Below are 21,849 nucleotides of genomic sequence, written 5' to 3'. Positions count from 1 at the left end.
GCTGTGTTTTCATTGCCATTTGTCTCGAGGTATTTTCTGATTTCCTCTTTGATTTCATCATTGACCCATTGGTTTTTCAGTAGCATGTTGTTTAGTCTCCATGTGATAATTTCCCCATTCTTTCTGTGGTTGATTTCTAGTTTTATGCCGTTGTGGTCAGAAAAGAGGCTTGAAATAATTTCTGTCCTCTTAAATTTCTTGAGGCTTGTTTTGTTCCTAGTATGTGATGTATACTAGAGAATGTGTATTCTGGCGTTTTTTTGGATGTAGTGTCCTGTAGATGTCAATTAAGTTAAACTGTTCCATTGTGTCATTTAGGGTCTCTGTTGCTTTACTGATTTTCTGTCTGGAAGATCTGTCCATTGATGTCAGTGGGGTGTTAAAGTCTCCTACTATATTGTATTTTTGTCAGTTTCTCCCTTCATATCTGTTAGCATTTGTTTTATGTATTTAGGTGCTCCTATATTGGGTGCATATATGTTAATGAGTGGAATATCCTTTTGTATTGATCCTCTTATCGTTATATAGTGTCCTTCGTTGTCTTTCTTTATGGCCTTTGTTTTGAAGTGTATTTTGTCTGACATGAGTATAGCTATCGCTGCTTTCTTGTCATTTCCATTTGCATGAAATATCTTTTCCGTCCCCTCACTTGTAATCTGTGTGACTTGTGCCCTAAAGTGAGTCCTTGTAGGCAGCATATTGTAGGTTCTTGTTTTTATCCAATCTGCTACTCTGTGTCTTTTTAACAGAGCATTTAGTCTATAGACATTTAAAGTAATTTCTGATAAGTATGTATTTATTGCCATTTCAAACCTTGTTTTCCAGTTGATTTTGTATTTCTCTTTTGTTCCTTTCTTCTTTTTGTTTTTTCTTTTGCGATTTGATGATTTTCTTTTGTATTATGCTTGAGCTCCTTTCTTTTTGGTTTTTGTGAATCTCTTGTATGTTTTTTATTTGTAATTACCCTGATTTTCAAGTATGTTAGCCCTTAACCATCTAATTGCTTTAGACCGATAGTCATATAAGCTCAAACACATTCTAAAAGGTCTACATTTTCTTACTCGCCTTCCCACATTTTGTAATTTTGACATCCTATTTTTATCTTCATGTTTATTCTTTTGCTGTTAATTGTAGTTACAATCACTTTTACAAAAATTTTTGATTGTTTTTAATCTATGTATTGGCCAATTTAAGTGATTTTCAGTCCTTTTATATATTTGCCTTTCCTGTTATGTTTTTCCTTTTCTTATAGATTGTTGTTTCTTTTCTCTTTTGAGAAAACCTTGCAATATTTCTTTTAGGATAGATTTAACATTGCTGTATTCTTGTAGCTTTTTCTTGTCTGAGAAATTCTTTATCTTTCTTTCTGTTCTAAATGATAATCATGCTGGGTAGAGTATCCAAGTTTGCAGATTTTTCCCTTTCAGGACTTTGAATATATATTGCCACTCCCTCTGGCCTGCAAAGTTTCTGCAGAGAAATCAGCTGATAGCCTTATGGGAGTTCCCTTTGTTTTTCTTTTGCTGCCTTTAGAATCCTCTCTTTGTCTTTCACTTTTGCCATTTCAATTATGATATTCCTTGGTGTGAGTCTTTTTGCATTCATCTTGTTTGGGACCCTCTGTGCTTCCTGTTCCTGGATAGCTATTTCCTTCTTTAGGTTTGGGAAGTTTTTAGCCATAATTTCTTCAAATACATTTTCAATCCCCTTTCTTCTTTTTTCTCTTTCTGGGATCCCTATTTAGCATAGGTTGGCACACTTTATATTATCCCATAGGTCTCGTATGTTGCTTTTATTTAATTTGTCTTTTTGTCTGCTGTTCTGATTGGGTGATTTCCATTATTCTATCTTCCAGATCACTTATTTGTTCTTCTGCATTATTTAGTCCGCTATTCATTGCTTTTTGCTCAGTTTTTGTCTCAGCAATTGAGCTGTCTGATTTTGACTGGCTCCTCTGTATAGTTTCTAGTTGCCTGTTACAGTGATCTGCATTTCTATTGAAATTTTTCTTAATTCCTTTAGCATTTGTATTACCTCCTTTTTGAACTTGGGAGCTGTTAGACAGGAGTCAAGTATATAATAATAGGTATTTATGGAACATGCCTAGAATTGTACCTTACTCAGTAGCTAAGAAAATAATTCCCTCTAATCTTGATTATTCACATTAATAAAAATATAAGGATATCAATGATTAACATACAAGAAATCTATAAACTCTCCTGCAGAAAGGGAATGCTAGCAGAAGACACACCTTGTCCAGGTGGAAGAAATCAATCTGAACGTGAGCACTGGGGGAGGTCAAGGAGCCCTCACCAAGGTCAGGCAGGGTGACCCGGGGCAGCCAGAGCGGGGAATGAGGGAGAAGGGAAAATGTAGGCAATTTGTGAATGTTCTTTTTAGCTATTGAATTCTAAAGTGATGTTTTTCTTTTTCTCCTTTGTTTTTAGAGGCAGAGTGGAATTCTATAAATGCAGTGCCTGTTCTGTGTCAGACCCAGGCAGGACTCTGGAGGGAAGGATGGCGGCCAGTAACCCGGTCCCTGATTTCCAGGAGGTGATGGTCGAGGGGTCAGGAGGTAAGTAAACCCGAACCCCTGGCGGGGAGGAGGACAGCATGACCACCTGACCTGGGCGCCTGCAGGAGAGGATGGGGCAGCAGCTGGAGAGATGTGGTGCAACGGTGTCAGGTGTCAGGTATGCGTGTCTAGGGTGGCCTGGCTGTGCAGGTCCGGGCCCTGGAGTACACGGAGGACCAGGCGGGCCGGGCAGCCCGCTGTCAGTTCGCAGACCGCAGGGCCTGCCTTTGATGCGGTGGATGAAGCAGGAGGTGGTGGGCCGGCTTGAGGTGCGGAGCAGAGAGGGGCTGGGGGACTCGGTGAGCCTGTGGGCAGGTGGGTTGAATTCGGTGCCCAGATGGGTATTTGTGAGGGGAATTGAGATTAACGCTCAGGGATTAAAGCAAGAAAGTGGAGTTTTAGATTTGGACTCTTTCTGGCTTCAATTTGGGGGGTACCCAGGGGAAGGGCTGGGGGGCAGCAGCTCTGGGGTGAGGGGCATTTCCACATCCATCTGGGTACCACATGGTGAGGGCCCAAATCAGGACAGTGTGAGCCAGGGACACGGGACAGGAAAAGTGACTCTGAGACCCGGTAACTGATGTCTGACGGGGCATTTCAGAGCAGAGAGGCCCCTATCAGCTCGTCTAAGGGTCCCTAAGTTCCCTGATGCCCAGGGACCTCAGCACAGGGGATCTGACCACTCTGAGGCCTTGGGCGTGTGGTGAGTGCTTTACCCTGGAGGATCCGTTGTTTGATGAGTTGTAAGCACCTCATTTCTGAATTATTTTAATCTGTTTTAGGGTAATTTTGTAGAGAGTGATAAAGCAATGCTGTTACCTAAGTTAACCTGATCTATGAAAAGCACAGATGTATGCAAAGTTTTGGGTTAAATATTTACTGCAAAATGACCTCTCTTATGGCAGTATGCATATTAAAACAATATTGGATTACTAATGCTGCAACTTGTATAGCTTTTACATTCTCTTTCAAAAGAGAACTAGCACTGGGGTCATAGGAACATAAGAAAAGTAACAATTTTACTTGGAAAAAAGCAAAACTGGTTTCCAACTGCGGCTTAATTCAGCCATTTTCATGAGTAGTGGTGGCTTTTTGGACTCGTCATTCATTCGAAAGCAGAGGTATACCTTTGTTGTGCGTACTGTAGTTGTTGAGACTGAGGTTTGGAGATTGAGTAAGTTTTTAAGGACTAACGTTACAGAAAAAGATTTATGATGGTGTTTCATCGATCATGCTCAGTTGACAAAGAAATTGCTATTCCAGGTCCTTTTGGCCTGGAGAGTTTTTGTTCTGAATCTGTGGTTTAAATGCATAACAAAAGAAAGCTTTAATGGCACTTGCTTTGAAATTGGGTGTGATGACTTTAAAGCCCTGTGGGTAGTTTTATTGCCTGAAACTAGTTTTAAGCGCAACTGCAGCTGTGGGAAGAAAAGCTAGTGGGGAATTTGCTTGGGTTGAGAGGTGGGTGAGGACCTCTGGAGAAATGCAGGAAAAGATCTTATTTGGGGGCCTTGGATTATCAGCCCCTTGTGCATCTTCCCTAGAGCTTGACGCAGGGGTGTTTTTAGCCTAACTGAACCAAGTGGTGGTGTCAGGCTATCAGAACTTTTACTTTATGAAGCTGAACAATTTCTGAGAAAGGGCTGGTGGGATCACAGGCACATTTGATGTGTCTCTTTCCGACATTCTGTGCAACACATTTGGGGCAGAAGAACTGTTTCTGATGTTTGGTGAAGTCGGAAGCCTTTGTAATCAGAGGCTGAAAAGGGTAATGGTACCAGTTCTGAGGCTTCTCGGGAATTTCCTTGGAAAGGGGTGGGGAGGGAGTGACTCACCCGGCCAAAGGTGCTCAGGTAGGCCTCCGCGATCACCAGCCTCTGCGCGTTGCAGCGCTGGGTCAGGATGTCGATCAGCAGGTCCTTGTCACAGCCTGGAAAAGGGGCGTATTTGGAGAGTCATGAGACTGCTACCCCGTAGGTAGGAAGAACTCAGTGTCCAGGGATCAAAGCCAGCATGCAAGCTTGTCCGCATGATGCTTCCAGCAGGCAGGGAACAATTCCAACTCAAATGGAAGTCACAGGGCAGCCCCTGACATGGCGAGGTACCTCCTGTCTCTCCTCTTGATGCTACAACTACAGATTTTTCTTCAAAAGGATTCAATAAAAATACAGAGGAGTGAAGAATGTGGTCTTTCTTCCACCACCCCTCCTACCCCACCAACAAAAGGCTTTCCTGGACACCAAGCTGATTCCTGTTTGAATTGGCCACGTGTCTTTCTTACTGTACGGTTTGATGTGACTTACAACAAATGTACATTAAGAGAAAAGTAACTGCTGTGGTGCTGATGTCAGCAGGTGAGAGGATCCCGGTCATTGTCTCCTTTGGAGAAAGAATCCCACAAAGAGACACTGTAAAGCAGGCACAGAGTTTATTGGAAGCACAGTATGTGCAAAGAGAAAAAAGAAGCGATTTATTTAGAGCAGAAGCAAAGCACAGATACACACCCAGAGAAGAGTGCAGGAGTCCTGAACGAGGAGAGTGGATTTAAATCACTTATATGGGACAGTTCTTCCAGGTCTCTGTTCTCCTCTGGCCAATTATCTCCCTTCTTCTTCCACATCTGACCTGCCTCAGGGCCCTCCCGGTATGTGTGCACATCTTTTTGCCGAGATGGATTCCAGCGCCGAGGCTGACGGGAGGTCTGACAACACATATTATGGGGTAGTACCCCCTCCCTTTTTGACCCCCTGAGGAGCCTCTCTGTGCATGTGCGCTTGGAGAGGTTTCCCTGACCTCAGGAGATGTGATAGTCATGGTCATCTCACCTCTTCAGCAGAGCTCAGCTCCTGCCATTAACTTTGTCCTTGGAGTGTCAGGGGAAAACCGAGCTCCAGTTGAGTCCACTTGACAAACCCTAGCTGCTCAGCCCAGGGGTGCATCTGCCTCATACCTCAGTTCAGACCCCAACAGAAGGAAGAGTCCTGGGGAAGGGGCTGTGAGGGGGGGACCATGCCCCTGCCCAGGGGTGGGCGGCCCCTCCCCTTAACAGAGGCTCTGCTCCTGGGCTCTGAGGCCCCACTTCCTCCTGCACCAACCCATGAACCTGAATAAACGCCTGAATGCACAGCTGCTTCAGGGAAATTTAGCTGCAACGTTAGTGGTGGTAGAGTAACCAAGAAGGTGTTAGCATCCCCTCAGCTTGACCAAAATTCAGACAAACTTCTCCTGATTAGAAGCCTTTGACCTCTTTCCTTCCTCCTTTCTTTCTTCCTTCCTTCCTTTCTTTCTTTTTTTCTTTCCTTCCTTCCTTCTTGCTTTTCTTTCTTTCTTCTTTCCTTACTTCCTTCCTTCCTTCTTTCTTTTTTTCTGAGAGCATTTACTTCAGAAAACTTGCAGTTGTAAATTCTTTCTTTTCCCCTCAAGACATAAATCTTGTCCCAACCACCTGCCAGTTTTAATGCCCAGAAATGCCTTTCTCAAGGACTTGGGATGCATCCCTTTGAAATACAATCGCCAGGAAAGATGGAGCCACTGTCTCCCAGCCTCTGTGGCAGGCAGGACCCTGAGTACCAATGAGCAGCCTCAGAAGTCCTCATTGTGTTGACCAAGGCCCCCGCCCCTGTGACCTCTAGAACATCCCAGGGCTCAGACCTCGCCTGCCTTTTGTTTCAGAGGAGCTGAGTTCAGTCTCTCTCCTCTTTCATAAAGGCTTCCCTGCCTGTTGAATTCTGTGTGGTATACTTTCCCTTTGACAAATGATGGAGATGAGGAGAAGAATGAGTTAAAGTGCTAGGATGTTAAGCAGATCATCTTTTTGGAAGTTAAAGCCATCCTGGATGTGTTCAGATCATGGGAGAGTGATGAGCTCCATGTGAAAACGTCCAGTGAATGAGGGCACGGGACTGGATATACACAGATGACCGTGCCTGGAAGAACCCAAAGGGGGAGCGAGGTATTTATGCAGGTGAGAGAAATGGTCCGGCAGCTGCAGAATGGAGGGAGGGAGGCAGAGGATCAGCTCCAGAGCCTGGGATTTCGGGTTTGGGAGCAAAGGCAGCCTGTAGAGAAAGGCACAGAGCATCAGGTGCCCGGGGCCCCAGGTTCAGCGCTGGAGCCAAGGGACATTAGGTGGTTCTGAAGGGATCTGCTGACTGCGTGATGGGTGGTCCAGATGAACATATTTTTAATAATAAATAGAAGGTTTTTCAATTGGATCCGTTGTTGATTTTGCTATCGTCACACTTTTGTAATTCTTGTAGCCTTCTGGTTTTCGTTGTTGTTCTGTTGGGATTATCCACAACCTACCTCTCTGAATTACTCTCCATTTTTCAAAGTTCATAGCAACTCTGGCTCATTTATCCTTCTAGAGATATTTCAGAGTAATATCATATGGATCTCAAAAATATTATTAAAATTTCAATTAAGATAACTGTAAACTTAGGAATCAATTTAGAGAAATTATATTTCTGTCACTAACATGATGAATCTGTTGAATTAATTATGTGTTCTTGTTTTCTAAAAGACTTAGTAAAGATTTGTAGAGCTTTTACAAATAACAAGAAACTTGATTTTGTTGAAATTATTCATATTTGCATTTCTATTGATATTTCAAGCTATATTATTTTTGCTTTGTTTCTTAACACATAATTGCTTAATGAAGTAAATGATGTCAAATTTTATGTTGACTTTGTATCCAGAAAAATTATTGAACTCTCATAATTTTTAATAATGCTTTTGCTTGATTACCTTGGATTTTGAGATATATTAATAATGTCCTCTGCAAATTCAGAGAATTTTGATTTGTTTTTTAGAATCATCGTATCTATTTCTCTTTCTTGTCCTATTATATTAGGGGCAGGAATTTCTAGATAATTCCTATCCGATGGTTTAACAGAAAAATCTGACATGATGAACCATAGCAGTCTTATAGGTTTTTATGATGTACAGTTGATTCTTGTTATTAGTGAAAGCTTTCTACAAAGTCACCGTGAGCGTGAATTAGTAAATGCTGAACGACTGCTTCTAGGGGAAATATAGGAAAACTCAGCCGCTAGGAATAGAGCGAAACTCCCTCCACTTCTGTAAAGAAGGTCTACGCACACCCTACAGCTCACATCGTATTGGTGGTCAGTAAGGCCTGGGGCAGGTGAGGACGCCTAGTCTGAATAGCACCCAGTGTTTCACAAAGATTCATTTTGTCCTGTATGCAGCTTTACCATGAGTTAGGCATATAGGTTAAAAATAGTTCCCCTTGCCCAGGATCTCATAGGCATGATCTGGAAATTATATATGTTAACTGAGACAAAATAAACACAGTTGTTCTAAGAGTGTGTGGGTAGGGAAGTAGCTTGTCGCAGTTAGGACTTGGCAAGTGGACTGCACTGTTAGACATTGTTACCTGAGAGGTACTGCTTCTCCTTGGTGAATTGTTATACAACTTAAGACAATTTTTGTTAAAACTACTCATTTCCATTTGCGTCAGAGAATATTTTTGCTTTCTGATTTTTCTATGTAAAACACAGTAGCCAAGTCAAAAACCAACAAGTGAGACTACATTAAACTCAAAAGTTTCTGCAGAGCAAGAGAAACAATCAACAAAGTGAAAAGGCAACCTATAGAATGGGAGAAAATATTTGCAAATCATATACCTGATAAGGAGTTGATAGCTGCAATGTATCAGGAGCTCATACAACTCAATAGTAAAAAAAAAGTAATAATAACCTGATTGAAAAACATGGGCAAAGGACCTGAATAGAATTTTTTCCCAAGAAGGTGTACAAATGGCCAAGAAGTACACGAAAAGCTGCTCAGCATCACTAATCATCAGGGAAATGCAAATCAAAACCACAGTGAGATAACACCTCACACCTGTCAGAACGGCCGTCATCTGAAAAACAAGAGATAAAAAGTGTTGGCAAGGATGTGGAGAAAAGGGAACCCTCCTGCACTGTTGGTGGGCATGGAGATTCGTGCAGCCACTATGGAAAACATTACGGCGGTTCCTCAAAAAATTAAAACTAGAGCTACCATATGATCCAGTAGTTCTACTCCTGGGTATTTATCCACAGGAAATGAAATTGCTATCTTGCAGAGTTATCTCCACCCCCATGCTCATTACAGCATTATTCACAATCGCTGAGACATGGAAACCACTTAGGTGTCCCATCGCCAAAGGAATGAATAAAGAAAATATGATACACACACGATGGAATATTACTCAGCCACAAAAAGAAGGAAATCCTGCCATTTGTGACAACATGGATGAATCTTGAAGGCGTTACGCTAAGTGAAATAAGACAGAGAAATGCAGATACTGTATGATCTCACATACATGGGATCCACAATAGCTGAATTCATAGAAACAACCAGGGGCTGGGGGATGGAGGAAAGGGGGAGGTGACAGTCAAAGTGTACAGACTTCCAGTTATAAGAGGAATAAGTTCTGGGGATCTAACATCCGTCATGGTGACTACAGTTAACAATACTGTATTGCATACTTGAAAGTGGCTAAGAGAGTAGAGGGTAAATGTTCTCACCATAACAGTAATGACAAAAATGGTAATTCTGTGAGAAGAAGGATGTGTAAACTAACCTTATTGTGTTGACCATTTAGCAAAATATACGTCTTTGAAATCATCACATGGTACACTTTAAACTTACACAATGTTATAGGTCATTTGTGTCTCAGCAAAGCTGGAAAAAACCCACAGTAGCCGAGGAAAACATTTGCAATTGTCATTTTCGATTGCCCTTTGCCAGGGGCATCAGGATGGATAGACTTTCACAGCATCTTGAGCTGTGTTCTTGCTTTGTCGTACTAGAGCAGAGGTGTGCCGTCAAACCCCAAACCTCCTGAAATTCTTCAGCTAAAACACTGACAAGCAAAAACCTACAAGGGTCAAAATGAATCCGAATTCTGACCCTAAAATTGCGATGACAGGAAAATTGAAACTGGCACAAAGAACAATTTTCAGTGAATAGATTGCTCTGATTTATAGTTTTAAAGCAAAAATTATTCTCCTGAAGAAAAAGTTAATCCATAACTGTTCGTTGCCCTGTCTCCAGATTTTTCTAGCGATGATTAATATTTTTAAAGGCATAAGCATTGCAGACTCTTAATGTTGACTTTAGAGCACATTCAAAGTCCTTTATTGTTTTCCTCCAGGGTCCTGCTAGTGGACACACACACACACACACACACACACACACACACACGCACACAGTATAGCTCGTGTAAAGATGACCTTGTCTTCAAAGCTGAGAGCTTGCTTTCTCATGAAAGGCTTTTTATGTTTCATGCAAACGTTTCCTTTCTGTTGTCAGTGTTCATCTTCGTGCTCACCAGAAGTCTCCTTAGGACAGGTTGGATGTTTAACAGCTCCATATCATATCTTCAAGATTAAATCTTTTTTAAAAGAACTCAACAATTTCCCACTTCTCTCTACGTTTCTTTCCTAAACTCTAGTTCATTCACTGGACATGCACTTACAAGCACCTGACCCAGCCTCCCGCCCTGGGAGCTCAGAGGCCAGTCAGCAGGTGACGGGGGTGGGGGGAGGGGACAGGCCTGGTGGAGGTGGGGTCAGAGGCAGGACCTTGCAGAAGCAGGTGCTGGGCTTGGGACGACTGATGAGTTTGGAGGGCAAAGAAGGGTTCAAAGAGGAAGGCTCAATGGAAGGGATTCCTGAAGGAAGAGAATTTGAATTCCAAGTAGATGGGAGAAGAATATAGCCTTCCAGGCAGGGGGATTACTGGGCCAATTTGCAGGGATGTGGAAAAGCAGATCCCCTGGGGGAGCAGCAGGAAGTCTGATTTGGCTGGATGTGGAAGTCTCAAAGGAAACAGGCTAGAAAACAAACAAGGGTGAAAAAAGGATGTTTATCCCAGATTAAGTTTTTTGGTTTGGAATTTCATTTAGTTGTTAGGCATTTAAGCATCTAAGGCAAAAACACGTCCAGGTCAGATCTGCCATTGCGAGAGGCAATTCTGTTGATCTTTTCTATTATTTTTCTTGTTCTACTTTTTTGCCCAGCTTTTTGTTTGAATCTGTGTTTGCTTTCTGTTAGACAGCAGCTGTTTGTTTACACCCATGTTACAGTCTTAAGACAAGGTAAAGCACAGGAAAAAAATGACCAAGAAAGGTGCTAGAAATCACCAGGCTTACCAAATCCCTGGAGTGCTTCCCCCAGCATTTGGGCGTCCATCATGGGGTTGAAACTGGGAGCTGGGAAGATGGTTCCTTGCACCTGGTGGGGAGAGTCAGAGAGAAAGGGATTGCAGTAATGCACACCAAAGGTTTCAACATTTTTTTAGATAAATAAAAACAAAAGTACATTCTATGTGTTTGAATTACTCTAAGACATACACACGGGTCTATTAAACAAATGTGTTAATTGTATGTCAATTGCAGAGACTTAATTGTGTTCTTTATAGTCTATTGGCTTCTCCTGCACTGGCATTGTTCATCTAGGAAACGGAGAAACTAGAACTAATAGTAGAAGAGTGTAAGAATCAAATAAATACATGTCTTAGTAAACAGTAAGCATTTTCTTAGGAATTGGAGACTATTTTATAGAAACTGAAAAGAGATGAATTGTGGGGATTCATCCCATTTAAATGAGTTATAAGTGGCAGTTAACCACCACAGCTTTTTTTTTTTTTTTAACAATTCAGGGGCCCTGAAATCATATTAGAGGAAATTGAAACATTTGAATTTGGATTAGGGATTCATGATGAAGACGGGGCAGAGATTTTTGGCAAAGCCTCTGCAGCTACAGAGGAAGACGTGAACTCCTGATAATTCTCTGTTTAAGTTCTCCCTCGTGCTAATAATAAAATGGCAGAAGTCACAGGTGAGGCTTTGAGTCGCTTATTTGAGACAGAGCCAGCAGGACTGGGCTCTGTAGGATGACACTCAGACCACCAAAGTGTATTAAGAAGGGGAGCTCTCCCCTGTTTGTCGTGAGTTTGCCCAGAAACATTGGGAAAAATGTCTTCCTGTAGAAAACAGGTCTCCAGGCCTTCAGCGGGCAGGTTCACCGAGCTCTTTTGCAGAAGGTGAAGTTTTCCAGGGCCCATCGTCTAACAGCAGAAAATTAATTAATTGATGAGCAAAAGACTGGACCGAACTTCTAGTCCAAGAAATATGCATATACCGATGCCAAAATATTTATGAAAAGATTTTTGGGGGATTAAGAAAACTGTTCACTTGAGTTAAAACTAAGAATTCAATTCCATTTGTATTCCACTTGACTGATGTTAATAAACAGGAAGCTGCCTGTTTGAAGTAGACTGGAAACCATAGAGTAGTTGTAATATGGACATATTTTCGTACGTAGAAGTACAACCAAGTTAGTGAAACATTCTTCTTAAATCCTAGACGGACAGACATATGTAATTAAAATATGAACACAGTTTCCATCTTCTGATGCCCGTGCCTGAGTTTACGAACCAATGTCCAATTTGCTTCTAATATTTCAAGCTTCTTGGCAATGATCCAGAAACTAAGTTCTCTTGAGTCAACCCGTGATTCTAGAAGCTATTTATTAGGAGACATCATGAATTTTATCTCCCTTATTCACTAGCCAGTCCCATCGGCTGAGATTCTATTAGGAAAACAGACTATGATTCTTCTTATATTTACTAAATTAGGTTCAGAGATCAGATTCTAAAATAAATTTCCTGGTTGAGTTCTCCTCACCTCAGTCATTTTGTTTTGAATCTTATAACCCTAGAGAAATTTAAGATTTAAACTTTTGAAAGAAGAGCCATGTCTTTAAATGTAAAATTTCTTTTCTGCTCTTTGTCACTGCCTTTTACTAAATCCTTTTTGTCTGTGTAGCTTTTTCTGTTTTGTTTTTCTTTTTTCATTGGAAATATTAAAGGTTTTTTGAGGCATGGGAAAGAGATACTTTAGTTCCCTGTCTCAGGAGTTAGAAGGCTTGTTTGGACAAGTCTGGAGGGGCAGTACCATTCAATGCCTGGTGACCTTAGTCTTGCTGTGTGCTCTCAACCAAAGGACTGTTGTAAAGTATAAAAGAGAAAATGTATTTGAAAACAATGGGACATATTGTTAAATAAGTGTAAGTTACCTAGGCAATTTCAGCACTGAGTGTGGAAATGTCCATCACAAAACAGAACATTTCATTCCTGGCCGGGCTAGGATCCCCCAGTTTTCTACTGGAGTATGTGCTACAAAATGAAACTGTTTATCTTTTGCACAAATAAAAGATAGAAAAAAGAAAAAAAAAGCTCTGAAAGTTATACATAAAGTTAGAACTGTCTATAGTGATTTATCAGACACAATTTGTATGTGAAATAAGAGTCCACAGTTTTTTTCTTCACAGTTTTTTTAATCCTTATATAGACTACTAGTACAATGTATTTTTACAGTGTAGTGCAAAAATTATTATTCATTTATTTATTTATTTATTACAGTTCCAATATCCTTTGTCACTTAAAATTATCTCCTTATCAATTGGCCTTAAACGAATACACTAAAAAAATTTTTTTAAGAAAACATCGTGAATGTTTAGTAATTCAGGAAATAGTTTTATAGTACTTGTCATTCATGCCCATTTATATAGCGTATTAAATCATTGTATTCATTTTATGTCAATTATACTTCAGTTAAGCTCAAGTGAGCAGCATTATTCCGTGTAAGACACGTACTTAGTGTTCCTTTTATTTTCTCATTGGGATGCTCACTTTGTCTTTTAGTGGTCATATTTTTCCAGTTTCATTGGGGTATAATTGACATGGAACATTGTGCAAGTTGAAGGTGCACAATGTGACCTGATCCACGTGTACACTGTGAAGTGATCCCCACGGTAAGGTGAGTTAACACACGCCTCACCTTGCACATCCCTTTTTTCTGATGAGGACATTTGAGACCTACGCTCCTAGCAGCTTTCCTGTATACAAGACAGTGTTGAAAACTGGATGTGATGAATTGGGAGATTGGGATTGACATATATACACTAATATGTATAAAATGGATACCTAATGAGAACGTGCTGTATCAAAACATAAATAAAATTAAATTTTAAAAAAAAGAAAAGAAAACTGGAGTCACCGTGCTGTACGTGACATCCCAGGACTTGTTCACCTCAAAACTGGGAGTTTGTACCTCTGACCAACATCGTCCCTGACAATCACCATCCGTCAGGGGCCATTTTGACTGAACTGACCAGTTAAGCTATGGAAACAGTTCAGTTACCAGTTTTAACTTTGTCCCCTGAATTAAACAATTATTTGAAAAAAATTAATTGATTAATTGCTTTGGGCCATAAAACTTTTTTCAAGTGATTACAATATACCTGTAGGTATGTATTCCTCTATTTTCTTTGGACTGTTTTCCAATATTTGTGCTCGGCCGCATTCTATGCATCCTTACACCCAACACCAGGCTCCCTGATGACGTCAGTCTACACTGAGAGCTTCTTAAACTTCCCTACCACTCACTGACCTTTTATTTTTCATTAGTATCTTACATTTTTCTATTTGATACAGTTCTTTTTTTTTGTTTTTCGCGGTACGTGGGCCTCTCACTGTTGTGGACTCTCCCGCTGCGGAGCACAGGTTCCAGACAAGCAGGCCCAGCGGCCATGGCTCACGGGCCCAGCCGCTCCGCGGCATGTGGGATCCTCCCGGACCGGGACACGAACCCGTGTCCCCCGCATCGGCAGGCGGACCCCCAACCACTGCGCCACCAGGGAAGCCCCTCTTTTCTTTTTTAATTATTGAAATACCATTGATTTACAATGTTGTGTTGATTTCTGCTGTACAGCAAAGTGACTCAGTTATACATATATATACATTCTTTTTTATATCCTTTTCCATTATGATTCATCTCAGGATATTGAATAGAGTTCCCTGTGCTCTACAGTAGGACCTTGTTTATCCATCCTGTATGTACTAGTTTGCGTCTGCTAATCCCAAACCCCGAGTCCATCCCTCCCCCACCTTGCCTCCCCCTTGGCAACCACATTGTGTCTGTTCTCTGTGTCTGTGAGTCGGGTTTTATTTCGCAGATAAGTTCATTTGTTGATACAGTTCTTAAAGTTGGGGCTTTGCCTATGTCAAGTACAGTATTGTTTTATAATTTGCTGCCGTACAAGTAGTTGTTCTGTGGCTTCATTCCTTATCCTTCTAGTTATATTTTATGTCCCTTGTCTGCAGAGGGTACCTCAAAACTATGCGTGATTTTCTATGCAGTGAGACATCTTTTTAAAATGTTCTCATTCACTGGTGATGTCACTGAAGTTAACTGATTGCTTTAAAAAAATTCATTAATGAGATTTTTGGCCAAATGACCTGGCTTTATATATAATTACTATGATAAACTTTCTTTTTGTTTGTTTTTTTTTTTTTACAAATACAGAATGTACATGAATTAAGCAGATTCTTGAAGTCATTATACTGATCATATTTATTGTTTGTATCAGGAAAACTGAAGAGAGACAAACAGATCAGACAAATGAGAATTGTCCTGGAGAAGAGGGTGTGGGGTGGGAGACGGGCCTAGTTAATGGGGCACGTCTGGCTTGACAGTGACTCGGGTGGGAAGCAAAGATAGAGGTGAGCTGTCACGTGATTACCAAGGGACGTCGAGTGCTTTTTAAGCAAGAGAGTGAAATAATCTGACTGGAGTTCCACTCTACAGCCACATAAAGAAAGAAACCAAAAGAAGTGATAGAGGTTGTAGGCATGGCTAATTCAGAACCTCTGGCAGGTATAATGCACACCTGAACTGAAGCAGACTGTGTGTTCTTGATGAATGCAGTTTTGCTTGTTGACCGAGTGTAATTTAACTTACTAATTTTTGAGGTGTATTTTAAGTTAACCCAGTCACGTTAGTTTAACCTTCTGAAAGAGTAAGAGACTGTCGTGTCAGGTATTTCTCAGCGTGTATACCTTTTAAAGCAAAGTCCTTTTTAATGTACGTGTTCCTAATTTGTTCACATCTTAGAGCAGAATGGAAATTTTGAAAAAGTGGACACTTTCCAATGTGACATGAAAATAATGTGTATATGGTAAAATTATTTTCTTACCTTGAAAATGGTGAGATTTAGAAATAGTATCACTTGTCGCAGGTAAAGTAAGTTCCAGTGTCTGTCATTTCCATTTGAACTCTCACCACAAGGTGATCAAAATATAATCTTTGCTTCTAGTCATTTGCGAATTAAGGTTTTGACAGAGGCATAAAAAACACTCCCTTTTTAAATGACAGAATAAACTGCGTCATGAACTCACTGTGCAGGAGATCATGAGTGATTTGAAGATTTAAACTTGGTTCCAGAATCTACCCCCTGAGCAAATAATGAACGGAGTTCTTTAACTGACAGAAGAATTTCACAGTTATTGTCTGGAACTGAATACAGACTGGAAAAGTCACATATAGACGGCTCATGAAGTTGATAAAAACATGTTCATCATCTCATATCAGTAGGTACATGGATAATGCGTATTTCACTCATTCATAGTGACCCAGGGGCCTGGGGTCCATAAACCCATGTTGCTTCTTATTCAACACCCACATTGTAGTCCTTTCTCTCATCTGGCTTTTAAGTCACCCTCATCCCGACCACCTGAGAACCTAAAGAGTTTGGACTTTGAAATATCAGCTGGACTGACTGGGCACCTGCCAGCATGTGGGTTTCAGCGAATAATTCAGCTTTGTTTCGGTGTAACGGAGATTCTTAGATTTCTAGTGAACTGAGGGTTTTTGGAGCCCTGTGAGGAAATCCTACAGAAGTCCTGGGCCTCCGTTTCCATAGGGCACATACTCACCTTTTGGGCACTGGCCCCTGGATCTCCAAACGCCCTGAACCCCACTCTCCTTTGACTTCTGTCTGACAAGAGCTTCCTGAATGGTTTCAGTGGCTTCAGCATGACCAGCCCTAGGGGTTGAGTAACCAGTGTGTTAACCCACCCTCTCTCATCTTCCACGAGTGTGTCCTTCAGTCCAGTCCCGTCCGTCCTCTCCCCACAATACCTTCCACAGGGCCCCCTTGTCTTAACCTCTGCTACTGCCCCCTTTACCCCTTCCCCCGGCGCACCCAATGAGCTGTTCCCTCAGCCAGAATGGTCCTTCCCAAGATCAGACACGTCCTGTGTCCTTCTCTGCCTAAGTCCTTCCTGCCCAGAGCAGTGCTTCTCTGTTTTCTGCTCTGGCCCACGGGGTGTTTGATTTCCACATGAAAGAAACATCCCCGGGAGCACCTAGGTTTACAAACACATCCCAGTGTGCTAGCCTTGAGGACACTGCAGTGTCGTCCACTCAACAGAGTATATGGTCATAGGTCGGGGTAAGAATATCATATATTGGGCAAAACGTGAGTGTATAGAATAGAAAAAGATGTTCGAGCTTTGGCTTGTTGGCCTTGATGGGAGTATTTTCAGTGTTTGCGGCAACTCGTTCCCATGACTGAGAATAGATGACTGTGGGGCTCAATCGGATATTTTAACAGTGTGAACAGTGCTCTTCAGGACTGGTCCCTGACCGTCTGCATGGGTTCGTGTCTTACTTTCTCGCCCTGAACCTCTTGGCTCCTATACACGACACACAACCCACACCCCAGCCCTCAGTCACTCTGGCCTTGTCCCTTCTGTTTGGCGTCTTCTCCACCCGTGCCCATCTCCACACACACTCGCATCCTCCGACTCCACCGTGAACATCTGTTCAGGATTTAACTGATGGCTCCAGGGCCCTCTGTGCAGGGAGTCCTTCCTGACACCACCCCCACCACCTGCCGCCCCAGGAATTGTCTACCCTCTTCCTGGTGCCAGAGCTGCAGGACATCCTACTCGAGTGCCAGGAGCACAGCAGAAAATATCCATTCCTAGTTCTACCAGGTTTCCAAGAGTAGTAACTCTCATTAACTGGGCGTCCTTTGTTTTGTGGAAAATGGACCTGAATGTGAGTGGTTGTGCAAATTTAGAGATTGGACTGTTTTCGTGAATAAAGGAAGAATATTTGGATTTCCAGGAAACAGTTTGGGAAGAGGTATGGTATGACAAGTAACACGAATGGATAGTGATGCAGAATTACTCTCATTCCAGCCAAACTCTGGAGTCAACTCAAATTCCACCTGTTATGTGGGGTCTTCCCAGGTTTTATCGAGTATTACCTATGGTTTACTTTGCACCTCTGTTGACCACAGCCTTGCATTTTTTGCATTTGCCTTTTCCTCTAAATTTTCAATTTCTGAAGGGCAGGGACACTTCTTCTCTTGCTTTCCAAAGCATTTAGGGCAGCACCTTAGGTAGAAAGTGGGCTCTAAGAATGTTTATAAAATACTAAATAGAAAAATACATGGACTCAGAGACATCTGCTCTCATCCAGCAGCTTAAAAATTCATTATTCATACAAGCAGGCTGTGCTCTGGGCATTTTCACCTGCATTTCCTGGGTAATCGCCTCAGCGGTCTTGTGAAGCTGGTGATACTGAGCTCATTTCACAGATGAGGAGATTCTGAGGCTAAGTTGTCTGAAGCCATGCGGGTCGTGTGTCGTGAAGCTGACACTCAAATCCAGATCTAACTCCCTGGCTGGAGCCTTTTCCCTTAGAGCTGAAACTGATGTAAAATAACATGTATCATTGAGGCCCTTTATTCATCTTTGCAACTGAAAAATACCTCTATTTGCAAAGGATCTTGTGGGTAAAACCAAAACTCTAAAAGCATAAGTTCTTCTTCTTATACCAATTCTAAGAGAAAAAGAAAGGGGTGTGTGTGTGTGTGTGTGTGTGTGTGTGTGTGTGTGTGTGTGTGTGAAGGAGGGATTGAGGAAATTAGAGAAAGACAGCCAAAAATAGATTCCCATTAGCTGGGTCACCAAAGTGCGTTTAAGAACAGAATGTCTAATATTTAACTTCAGTAGAACCCCAGTATAGATCCCCCCTGTTATCATGAACCCCCGTTGTTTTCTGTCTCTTTTGGTGAATGCTATGGACGAGAACGGCACCAGGCAGAGTAGACACCCTGGCCCGGCACCTGGCAGGGCAGTTGGCACGTCCAGCTCCAGCCCCAGATCCAGGACACCCAGACCGTGTCCTCGAGCGGGCAGGAGGCCGGCTGTCCAGCTCGTATGTCCCTGGCCAGTCCCTCTGAGTGTCTGAGCTGCTGCCTGCACATCCCCACCCCTCCCTTGTGGTGGGGCTTTTGGGCACACAGAGTGGCAGCCCCTGGGGTTCTGCCAGCCTGCTGCCGGCCACGGGGAGTGGGGCTGGCATGGGACGTGTCAGGGGGCCAGGCACGGTGTTGGTGGGGATGGCTTTCTCTTGATGGTATTTTGCGGGAGGGAAGGAATTAGGGTTGTCCCGTGATGGGTCACCAGCCACTGAGAAGGGACAGCATACATGAACAAAAAGAAACGGAAGCATCGCTTACGGTGAGCCACAGAACCATTGATCTTTATTCCCTGGGTTCCTCTGGCCTCAGATAAGAATCTTTAGGGAGGAAGAGTAACCGGGAGAAGAAGTTTTGTGAACTTAATTTGAGTCGTAAAGGACAGGATGACTGCAGCTTACATCTGGGTTACACTTGCAAAGGAAATATGTATCTATCATATAATCAAAATAAAGCTTAATGATCTGATGTCTGCCACAGCTACTGATATTAAGATAGGCTGAGTCATATTTTCAGATTGATGCAGAAGTGTTTATGACTACGGACCAATTACTAAATTAGTTGCTGTAAAATCTTTACAGCTTAGTAGATGGATGTCAAGGAGTTTAAGAAAAGCATGGAGGAGCCTGGATTCACCCACACAGCCTCTTATGATTACCATCCAAGAGCGTCTTCACTCACGTGACTGTATGTTTTGAGGAAACAGTTGTGTAGGAAGATGAAATTGATGATAACTTTATCTTAATAACAGGTACTGTAAACTTTATCTTAGTAATATGTAGTAGAAGACCACAAAACTTAACCTCATTAGAGTAAAATCGATGGCATCAAATGACTGCTTACTCTTGAAGGCTCAAGACATTCGAATCCTAAACCCTGGTATCTGCGAATGTTACCTCACCTGCCAAAGGGGACTTTGCAGCTGTGATTAAGTGAAGGATTTTGAGATGGAGAGATTATCCTGGATTAACCTGGGAGGCTGTAAATATAATCCCACCTGCCCTTATGAGAGGTGGGCAGAGGGAGATTTGACTACAGGACAAGAAGGTGACAGGAAGCCGAAAGCAAGATGCCACAGTACTGGCTGTGAAGATGAAGGAAGGACACATGGTCCAGGGACGTGGGCGACTGCTGGCAGCTCGGAAAGCTGAAGAGGCCATCCCTCCCAGAGAGCCTCCAGGGGGAGCCAGCCCTGCTGACAGCCCCACTTTTGCCTGGTAAAACTGTTTTCAGATTCCTGACCTCCAGAACTGTAAGAGAGTACATTTGTTTTAAGCCACTACCTTGTGGTAATTTGTTATAGCAGCAACAGAAAATTAACAGTCACCATGGAATCCTTGTTTCCACGTGTCCTCCCATCCTAAACGTTTACATCACAAACTTGGTCATTCCCAGTCAGGCCCACACCCCCTCATCAAAAGATACACTTAAACCAAACCCCCCAACCCTCATAAATATCCTGCTGTTCCCCCTCTACTCTGAGATGCTGTTAAGATCATCAAGGTAGACCTTCCCCTTAGATGTGCTTCATCCTCGGAGGGTTTTTGGTGCTGTTTTGGGGAAGTTAGCATTTGATAAGATATAATGAGGAAATTTGAAGTAACATTCTGTCTGGATAAATAAAAGGCAATGGGTTATTACTGTTCTATAAGTAAACCAAGAAAGTCACCGAAGTTACCAGAAAGAATATGTTTCATAGTGTAAAAGATCATAGAAGAATTTCATGTGACTGATGCCACCTAAGGAGGATTGTAAGGAAAGTATTGCTACTTGATAATTCTGTCCAGGGTCTTTCAGAATAAATGGAAAAAAGACTTGGCGATAAATTATGGAAGAAACAATAAAATATGGAGACATAATTTAGGACATTATATTTAATGTGTATACAGCTGGGAGAGAGGAGAACAATGGAAAAAACAATAACAAAAGAAAAAGTAGAAAAAATTCAGGCAGTGAAAGAATCACATTCTTGTGATGTGATGAAAAGGGACCATCCGTATTGGGGAATATTAATGAAAAAATCAACACTTAAGGGACAACGTATTCAAGTTTGCTTACAAGGGAAATAATCAAACTGGGATCAGAATCCTCTTCCACAAAATTCAATGTTAGAAGGCATTTGATCAGTCTTTCCAGAATTCAGAGGAAACAATTTAGGATTCAAAAGTTTTAAACCCAGCAAACTGTAATTTAAAAGAAAGGGCAAAAGAAAAAGATACCACCTACATACCCTTTTCAGATCATGATAAGAATGATTCAGCCCAGTGAAGCTGAATCAGTGCAAGGAAGTCAAGTAAAGAACAGAAGTAGTTCAATACTATTAGTACCTCAATCCACTAGTCAGCACCCATTGAGTTTCCAGTATGTCCCCCAAATCGTGTTAATTTACACTACTGAACTCCAAGGAATTAAACAATCAAAAATACACACAAGCCAGGTTGGTACTATTGCTACGAGGTTTACAGAGGTCAATTTCTGTTCGTAGATCACATACTTAGTGAGCGATGGTGCCCAGATTCAGACCCAGCCCGGTCTGATTCCAGTCCCCGTGTTCTTTTTTTTTATTTAATTTTTTAGTTTATATTGGAGTATAGCTGATATACAATGTTGTGTTACTTTCAGGTGTACAGCAAAGTGATTCAGTTATACATGTATCCATTCTTTTTTAGATTCTTTCCCCATATAGATTATTACAGAATATTGAGTATAGTTCCCTGTGCTATACAGTACATGCTTGTTGATTATCTTTTTTTTTTTTTTTTTTGCGGTATGCGGGCCTCTCCCTGTTGTGTCCTCTCCCATTGCGGAGCACAGGCTCCAGACGCACAGGCTCAGCGGCCATGGCTCACGGGCCTAGCCGCTCCACGGCATGTGGGATCTTCCCGGACCGGGGCACGAACCCATGTCCCCTGCATCGGCAGGCAGACCCTCAACCACTGCGCCACCAGGGAAGCCCTGATTATCCATTTTATATATATTAGTGTGTATCTGTTAATCCCAAACTCCTAATTTATCCCTCCCCCCAATGTTTCCCTTTTGGTAGCCATAAGTTTGTTTTTGAAGATGTGGTACATATATACAGTGGAATATTACTCAGCCAAAAAAAGAACGAAATAATGCCATTTGCAGCAACATGGACAGTCC

At 42.0% G+C, this 21,849-nt stretch overlaps 1 protein-coding gene across 1 annotated transcript in view; it reads right to left on the bottom strand.

Moving 5' to 3' along the window:
• Window positions 1-21,849, bottom strand: part of ANXA10 (annexin A10) — a 66,332-nt gene that overhangs the window by 27,943 nt on the left and 16,540 nt on the right. Inside the window, exons 2-3 of the mRNA XM_029203288.1 lie at window positions 10,740-10,821; window positions 4,411-4,505 (exon numbers count right to left, since the gene is read on the bottom strand). Of these exons, the coding sequence (XP_029059121.1) occupies window positions 4,411-4,505; window positions 10,740-10,821 (177 nt within the window). The remainder of the gene's footprint in view (window positions 1-4,410; window positions 4,506-10,739; window positions 10,822-21,849) is intronic.

This window comes from Monodon monoceros, unplaced genomic scaffold, assembly GCF_005190385.1.
Source record: "Monodon monoceros isolate NGI ecotype Baffin Bay Population unplaced genomic scaffold, NGI_Narwhal_1 Super_Scaffold_5, whole genome shotgun sequence".
NCBI classification, from domain to species: domain Eukaryota; kingdom Metazoa; phylum Chordata; class Mammalia; order Artiodactyla; family Monodontidae; genus Monodon; species Monodon monoceros.
The sequence above is the reverse complement of the archived record's forward strand: the minus strand, read 5'-3'. Positions and strand labels throughout refer to the sequence as shown.